At 32.1% G+C, this 9,525-nt stretch overlaps 1 protein-coding gene across 1 annotated transcript; it reads left to right on the plus strand.

Moving 5' to 3' along the window:
- Positions 1-5,962: 5,962 nt before the first annotated feature.
- Positions 5,963-9,269, plus strand: LOC114271188 (receptor-like protein EIX2). Its single transcript, XM_028212798.2, has one exon. It carries the CDS (start codon positions 6,123-6,125, stop codon positions 9,048-9,050), a length of 2,928 nt encoding a protein of 975 aa, XP_028068599.2. The 5' UTR covers positions 5,963-6,122; the 3' UTR covers positions 9,051-9,269.
- The last annotated feature ends 256 nt before the right edge of the window (positions 9,270-9,525 follow it).

Below are 9,525 nucleotides of genomic sequence, written 5' to 3' on the forward strand. Positions count from 1 at the left end.
AATTTTAAAATAAAATGTAAAGGTTTTAATTAATTAATTTTGTTGTAAATTGGTTGGTCATTTGACTTAACCAATTAGGCTGAATCGTTTCCGGTTTGACTGATTCACTGGTTTAATCACGGTTTTAGTTGTTTTATCAAAATATATTGCTTAGATTTGTTTAATTTGAAATAAACTAAGATTGATCTGATTAAAAATTGAACGACTAAAATTGTTTGATTAGAAACGAATTTATCTTCCAAACAACTGTTAACTTTTATTTTACAATCCCATATCAGGAAAAGGAGGAAAAAATGAGTTGTTTCACTATATAAATCTTATGCTTCCATTTAATATTATAGTGTTGTGTATATTTCAGTTCAAGACAGTTTAAATTTTAAAATTAAAATAAAATTTAAAATTTTTAATTAATTAATTTTTATATAAGTTGGTTGATCCTTTGACCTAGCCAATAGGGTAAACCGTTTTCGGTTTGACTGATTTGCTGGTTTAACTGCGATTTTAGCAGTTTTGTCAAAATATATTGGTTAAATTTGTTTAATTCGAAATAAATTAAAGATTGACCTAATTAAAAATTAAACGACTAAAATTGCTTGATTCGAAATAAACTTTCCCCCAAACAATTGTTAACTTTTAAACAATTAAGAAAATCTTCATTGGCTAGCTTTCATTTTACTTTTATTTTATAATCCCACATCGAGAAAATAAGGAAAAAGTGAATTGTTTCACTTTAATAAAATGAATCTTATACTCTCATTTACATAAGCAAAATGAGATTTTTAGTGAGAATCATTATGATCAATATCTCATACTAATTTATTTTAATTTTCTTAATTTTAAACAATTAAGAAAATCTCGATTAAATAACTTTTATTTAACTTTTATTTTAGGAAAAATTAATCTAAGGTCCCGCTTCCACTTTTGGTGATGGAAGAGATCCACAATATTATGTTGTGATGTCTAAGATCCCTTAATCCTACACCCATATATCCAGAGAAATTCCAGTCTCTCGCTTTCTCCTTCTGCACACATGAACACATTTCTAAGCTTTTCACTTTCACCATTGGATGTAATCTGTCTCTCTCTTGCTGCTCTCTCTTGCTCTCTCTCTCTCTCTCTAATTTAATCACGCAACGCTCTCTGGTCAAAGCGTTAGGGACTCAGACCCTCCGACCCAGAAAAAGCCCTCAACATCGCCAGAAACGCAGTCAAACGAGCACCCCTTTTGATACCCATCTTCAACCATTGCTACATTCCCTGTAATCCCTGCTTAGCTGGAAACCTCATCTTCTTCATTGACGAGAATCGAATCTTTTGCTATGATTTCGATCTCTCTGATTTCTTTGATCACGAGTCTTCCTTGTTCAACAACTCAGACCCTCAGGTCCTATCAAAGCAATGATCATTCAACGAGAAATTGCCCGGGTCGTTATCTAATTTTTCTCGGAGAAGCTTTGACCCCGTGACCGCTGGTAGAACCCTCAGATGGGTTGAGTTTTGGAGTGCTGCCGCCGTGGATCGGCGGCGAAGGAACTCTAATTCATCGTCTTCTTCCCCCTCGTCCCCAGAATGGTGCTTCGACATGCCCAGATCCGAAATTGCAAAATGGGTCGACTAGTACATTGACCAGATCGGGTCGGTGTTGAGAGAAAGCGGGTGGGACGAATTGGACGTCTCCGAAATCGTACACGTGTCAGCCTCTGGGTTCTTTGAAGGTGAGATGGTTCTCTTGACATTGACTCAATCCTCAACAATAAGCTCAATCTCGACACTTTCATCACTGTTCCACACGGGTCCTACTCCTGGCCTGGTTCGGACCGCTTCCTGGCTAATCCACTCAAATATGTATGAATATATATAAATGTGTTGTATATATATGGTGTGTGTTTGGACTAGAGAAATTCTGATTTGAACTAAATTTTCTTTGGGTTGGTCTAGAGAAATTCTTTGTTTAGATTGATTTTTTTTTTTATTTGAATTGAATTTTCTCGGGGTTAAAGAGAATTTCTCTGTAAATGATTCAGAAAAATTCTTTATTCATTTTCTCTGGAAAAAATTTCTATCCAGAGAAATTCTCTGGGATTTTGGCCATTGTGTAAATTTTCTTTGAGAAATTCTCTGGAAAGTCTGAGAAATAGAGAAACCTCCCAGAGAAATTCTCTCAGAGGTCCAAAGAAATTCTGAAATTTCTCTCGATGAAATTTCTCTGGATCAAATTGAGAAACCTTAGACATTGTAAAAATATTTTATGTCTTTTATGCTATAAAATTTTAATACCAGTGATCTTAAAAAAATTCCTTTTATTTTACATAATATAAAAAAATTAAATTTAATTATGATATTTTTATTAAATAATATATTATTTTATTCTATGTATAGTATGAATGACATGCTAATAATAATAATAATAATCAAATCACAATAACTCGAGCGTCTAGGCCACTCCAAAGGTCAATGACGATTATTGCCTAATATGTGTGTGAAAAGAGAAATTCATAAACGCAAAAACTAGTCAAGACAAAAAATAATAATAATTTGAAAATGTTTGAGGGCCACAATTTTTGTAGTCATAATGGCTTAAAACTGTTAAAACGACGTCGTTTTGGCATGTTTTGCACCCAAAACGACGTCGTTTTGATAATTTTGAGCCATTATGGTCACAAAAATTGTGACCCTCTAGCATTGTTGATAATAATAATATCAAAATCAAATCACAACAAAGCCTCCAGCGTCAACCTGACATAGAAAAATTACGATACATGTTCTCACTTCAACCTCGAGGCTAGACGACGATTGAATACTGTAGGAAAAAATATTTTCAGTAAAATTAATTTAATATAAATAAATAATAAAATAAAATATAAGAAATTTTTTATAGAAATTTTGTAAATTTAATACTCTTAGTCGCACTCTTTCATATAAAGAGACACTATGAAAGATTATACCATTTCATTCAAATAGAATGCAATTCCATTCACTTCTAAATTTTCCCAACATTCCAACCCATGCCTTGTCCAAATCCATTAAATTAAACATCATGATGACTAAAAGAAATTGGTGTGTTTGGTAAATGTTTTTTTTATTATTAAAAAAAAAATGGTTAAGTAGATTTTTCTGAAAAAACAAAAAAAAACAAAAAAACAAAACAAAATAAAAACATACAGGTTTGATGACCCCAAACATAAATTCAATGGTGAATTCCACAACTCAAAAATAAAAATTAAAATCCTTCTTTTTACTTCTATTGCAATTGCTTTTTAAAATTAATCCCTGGTTATTTTTGATATTTTTCCCAACCATCCAACCCCACCAAAAAAATAAAAAGAAAAAGAAAAAGAAAAATAACCTACAAAGTATGATCAGCTTGAGCTCTAATTCTCACAAATTTCTAGATATTATTCAGTGTGTTTGGTTTCAATTGTTTGAATTCAATTCTTTGAAAATTGAGTTTTTTATTTTTTGTATTTTTTTTAATTTTTAGTGAATATTTTTAAAATTTTAAGCAATGTTTTTACTTTTTTTTTTTTTATAATTTTTTTTAGATCCACCTTACCTAGATGTAGCTAAATGGTAAAATATTTGTAAAAAAATATTTTAAAAAATTAATAAAAAAAAATACAAAAAAATGTATTGAAATTTTGTATTTTTTTATATATATTTTTGGTATTTAGTGAATTTTTTAAAGATTTTTTCACAAATATTATACTTTTTAAGTGTATTTAGTTATGTGTCTAAATTTTTTTTTAAAAAATTACTTAAAATATTAAAAAAAATTAGTGAAAACAAAAAAATACATAAAACAAAAATATAGAATTTTCTGAAAACTGAATTTTGAAAATTGAAACGAAATAGTGATTACTATTATGTCTAGACTCAAGCAATCAAATCGTAATGATGTTTCGTTGTTTATCACCTTAAACACGATATTAACAACAAATTTAAGTAATGAAATTGTTAAATTAAAATACAAATCACAAATAACATAATAAATTATAGTAAATATATAAATAAAATCATCACAAGTAGAACATGACATTTGGCCGAGAAGTCAAAATATGTGTTCTGTTTTTGGGATCAATGAAAGACAGACTTAGGCCTTGTTTGGCAAGAGGCTATTTTAGCCAATTAGTCAAAAAGTTACTAAATTAGCCAAAAAGCCAACAACTCATACCAAAAAGTCAAAAATTCTCTTTTCTCTCTACTTTTTGCACATCTTTTCGTAATTAGCCAAAAAGTCATCCCAAACATACAAGTTTTTTTTACCTACCTTTTTAGCTAAATAGCCAAAAAATTACTAAATTAGCTTGTTCCCAAACGAGGCCTTAGATAGAAAAATAAGTTAAATAAATGTTAAGAAAGGTAAGGAAAAATCCTCCCTAGTCATGTCATTAAAAGCAAATGTTTTGTTTACAATAAAAAACTCAAAGATTAACTAAGTGGCAAGTTTGATTATGATTGGTATTTTTGGAATAATATGTTGTCAATTTCATCTCATCAAATACTTGGTTCTCTCTGGGCCGCTCCACAGTCAATGCCCGATTATTACCTAATATGTGTAAAATGAGAAATTGCATATACCCAAAAACTAGTCAAGATAAAATGCTGAATACTCTCATTAAAAATAATAATAATAATATTAACAATAAAATCAAAATCAAATCACTATAAGTCTAAGTCCTCAAGCAACGACCTCACACTGAAAAATTACACCAATACATGTACCCCCTTCAACCTTCAACCTCCAGGCTAGAAGATACTTCTAAGCCATGCCTTGTCCAAATCCATTAAATTAAACTGCATGAGCATGATGACTAAAAGAAATTGATGTCTTTGGTAAATATTTTTTTATTATTTAAAAAAAAAATGTTAAGTAGATCTTTCTAAAAAATTAGTTTTTCAAAAAGAAAAAAAAAATACAAAAAACATACAAGTTTAATGAGCCTAAACATAAATTCAATGGTGAATTCCACAACTCGAAAAAAAAAATAAAAAAATAAAAAATAAAACCTTCTTTCTACTTCTATTGTAATTGTAATTTAAAATTAATCCCCCCAGTTATTTTTGATATTTTGCCCAACCATCCAATCCCACCAAAAAAAAATTAAAATAACTTATAAGTATGATCAACTTTGAGTTCTAATTCTCACCAATTTCTAGATACTATTACTAATATGTCTAGACTCAAGCAATTAAATTGTAATGATGTTATGCTGTTTAAAACATTAATAGGATATTAACAACCCACATAAGCAATGAGATCGTTAAATTAAAATATTGATGACAAATGACATAATAAATTATAGTAAATATATAAATATAATTATCATAAGTAGAACATGACATTTGACTGAGAATTCAAAATCTGTATTCTCATTAAATATTTTTCTACAATATCTTTTAAGACAAATTATATTTCAATAATTTTGGGGTCAATGAAAGACACACTACATAGAAAATAAATTAAATAAATGTTAAGAAAGGTATGGAAAAACCTCCCTAGTCATGTCATTGAAAACAAATGTTTTGTTTATAATAAAAAATTCAAAAGTTAATCTCAAAAGTTATTTTTGAGTGACAAGATTACTTACGATAAATATTTTTGGAATAATATGTTATTAATTTGATCTCATTAGACACGTGATTCCTTCTGAGAAATTGCATGTACCCAACAATTAGTCAAAGACAAAGTAGTGAATACTCTCGTTACAAAATAATAATAATAATAATAATAATAATAATAATAATATAATCAAAATCAAATCACTATAAGTCCAAGTCCTCAAGCGCCAACTTTATATAGAAACTTTGACTCTTTTGTAACGTGTGGCAAGTTCCATTGGTGTTTCAGTGGTGAGTTCCTTTCTATAGATTGGGTTAAATATAGTTGAGAACTGGTTACTTCGAGACTAAAGCCCACGATGCTGTAATGTCTCACAAAACGTCCTTTTTCCAATTCAAAAAAAAAAAAAAAAAATACATAGAAAAATTACACCAATACATGTTCCCACTTCAACCTCCAGGCTAGAAGATTAGATAGTTCTAACCCATGCCTTGTCCAAATCCATTAAATTAAACTGCATGATGACTAAACTACCCAACAGATAAGTTTAATCTATATATATATGCAGTGGGCTATGACAAAGAACACACAAAAGTTTAATCTCATTGGAGCATACTATTGCATTAGCACACAAATGGCTCTGCAAAATGGCACCCTTCAACTTCTCTTCTTCATTATTTTGTTCCTTGAAACCATTAAACTCAGCTCCTGCATAGAAAATGAGAAGCAAGCACTTCTCAAGCTCAAACAAGGTCTCACCGATCCATCAAGCCGACTCTCTTCATGGATGGGAGAAAATTGTTGTACGTGGAGTGGAGTGACTTGCAACAACAAAACTAGAAATGTCATCGGGCTCAACCTTCGTAACCCATTAACAGGTCACGAACTGGGAGGTAAGATCGATCCTTCTTTGCTCGACTTGAAATATTTGCGTTACTTAGACCTGAGCATGAATAACTTTGGAGGGATCCAAATCCCAACTTTCTTTGGATCCCTCACAAAGTTAAGATATCTTAATCTCTCTGGTGCATCTTTTGGTGGGACAATCCCGCCAAATCTCGGAAACATTTCAAACTTACTTTATCTTGATCTCAGCTCACTCTTTGCTGAATTAAATGGCAATGATTTGAAATGGACATCAAGTCTTTCTTCCTTGAAGTACCTTAATTTGGGAGGTGTGGACCTTAGCAAGGCTTCATCGTCTTGGCTTCAAACTGTTAATATGCTTCCTTCCCTTTTAGAATTGCACTTGCCTCAGTGTCAACTTTTTAGTCTTCCACCCACTCTCCAATTTATTAATTTTACATCCCTTTCAGTACTTGACCTATCCAACAATGGCTTCAACACCACAATACCCCACTGGTTGTTTAATTTTAGTACCCTTGCCCAACTTGATCTCAGCTCCAACAATTTCCATGGTGGGTTGTCTAGAAGTCTGGGTAAGCTTTGCAATTTGCACATGTTGAAACTTTCTATCAACGAAATCAGTGGTGAGGTTACTGAAATGTTGAATGGTTTTTCTAGTTGCCCCAATAATAGTAGCCTAGAGTCATTAGACTTGGGATACAATCAACTGACCGGTAATCTGCCCAATTCATTTGGATACCTAAAGAGTTTGCAGTATCTTGCTCTTTGGAATAACTTGTTCAAAGGTTCTATTCCAAACTCCATCGGAAATATGTCCTGTTTGGAGGAATTGTACCTCTCCAACAATCAAATGGGAGGGAACATCCCACAAAGTCTTGGGCAATTGAAGTCATTGGTTGTGCTAGAGCTCTCTGAGAATCCATGGGAAAGTGTCATTACTGAAGCTCATTTTGCGAATCTCTCAAGCTTAAGGGAGTTCTCAATGCATGAAGGATGGTCAAATATTTCGGTGATTTTCAACATTAGTTCTGATTGGCTTCCTCCTTTCAAACTCACATACATCTCCATCATATCATGCCAGTTGGGCCCCAAATTCCCAACTTGGCTTCGAAATCAAAATGAATTGAACACAATAGTTCTCGTAAATACTAGAATTTCAGACACCATACCAGAATGGTTTTGGAAGTTGGATTTACAACTCAATGAATTAGATGTGGGTTATAATCACTTAAGTGGACAAGTGCCTAACTCATTAAGGTTCAACGACTTGTCCAATGTTGATTTGAGTTCAAACAACTTTGAGGGTCCATTTCCACTCTGGTCTTCCAATGTGAGTTCACTATATCTGAGGAACAACTCGTTCTCTGGACCAATTCCTTTAAATATTGGTGAAGTAATGCCCAAGTTGACAGACTTAGATATGTCTAAGAACTCTCTAAATGGTAGCATTCCCTTGTGCATAGGTAACCTAAATGTTTTGACAAACCTAGACATCTCAAAAAATCATATATCCGGAAGAATTCCTGACTTTTGGAATGATATGCCAGACTTGTACTATATTGATATGTCAAACAATCGTCTATCTGGTACAATACCAAGCTCAATAGGTTCCCTAAATTCTCTCAGATTCTTATTGCTCTCTAAGAACAATCTTTCAGGGGAAGTTCCTTCTGCCTTGCAAAACTGTACGGTCATGGCTACCATTGATATTGGTGACAATCAAATATCTGGATACATTCCAGCTTGGATAGGAGAAAGTATGCCTTCTTTGTTAATTCTCCGTCTGCGGAATAATTCCTTCACTGGAAACATTCCTTCACAGATATGTACCCTTTCTACACTTCACATATTGGATTTTTCACAAAATAAGCTATCAGGAATAATTCCACCTTGTTTTGGTAATCTGAGTGGCATGAAAATTGAGCTTAATTCAGAAAAGACGCGATACCAAGCGTACTTGGAGGTAGTTACAAAGGGAAGAACATTTGAATATCAAGATTCGAACCTTTACCTTGTGAATAATCTTGATCTCTCCGGCAATGATTTGTCTGGAGTTATTCCTGAGGAACTAACAAGCCTCTTCAATATTGGTACCTTGAACTTATCAATGAATCATTTGAGAGGAACAATACCAGAGAAGATTGGAAACCTGAAACAATTAGAAACACTTGACCTCTCAAAGAACGAACTTTCAGGGCCAATTCCATCAAGCATGGCATCTTTGACTTTTTTGAATCACTTGAACCTATCATATAACAACCTGTCAGGTAAAATCCCCACAGGCAACCAGTTACAAACTCTCATCGATCCATCAATTTATGAGGGTAATCTTGCTCTTTGTGGGCTTCCATTGACAACTAATTGTAGCAATGATGGTGGGGAAGTTCCTAGCAGGGATAATAAAGAAGACACAAATGATGAGGGCAAGTTTGAAAAGCTATGGTTCTCCCTCACCATAGTATTGGGATTCTTTGTGGGTTTTTGGGGAGTTTGTGGCACTTTGATAATCAAGAAACATTGGAGGGATGCTTATTTCGATTTCCTTGAAAAAATGAAAGAGATGATCATTGCAGTTGTTTCAGGCAATGGGTGTGGAAAGGTTAGTTGTGGCAGTCGAAACTGATGGTGGGCTACTGGGTGAAAAAGGTGATAGTTACAAATTTAGAGTTTTGAAAGGTTAATGGGTGTAAAAAGAGAGGGAGGTGTTGAGGATGATGATATAGTTGGGATTAAGAGGGGCACAATGAGTTAAATAAAAATTTTAAATTGTGAAGAAGGGTGTAATTTAAATATGAATGGAAACAGTTATTTTTAATGTGTAATAAAGCCTCTTGCATTATTTTTAATCTGTAAATTGTGAAGAAGGGTGTAACACGTGCTTTAAAATTAGTAGTAACTTATGCTATGCACGAGACTTTATAAATTTTTTTAAAAAATCATTATAGTTATCTTGAAATAATCTAATATTTTGTCTTGTGGTATATATAAAATTTATAAGTTAATTTTTATGTTTATAACTTTTAAAGTTATTCGTTTAAAAAAATTAAAAAAAAAATATATATATATATATATATTTAATGCAATTTTGATTATTTGTA

The sequence above is a fragment of the Camellia sinensis genome, chromosome 10 (assembly GCF_055761805.1).
Source record: "Camellia sinensis isolate YWXY chromosome 10, ASM5576180v1, whole genome shotgun sequence".
In the NCBI taxonomy this organism is placed as follows: domain Eukaryota; kingdom Viridiplantae; phylum Streptophyta; class Magnoliopsida; order Ericales; family Theaceae; genus Camellia; species Camellia sinensis.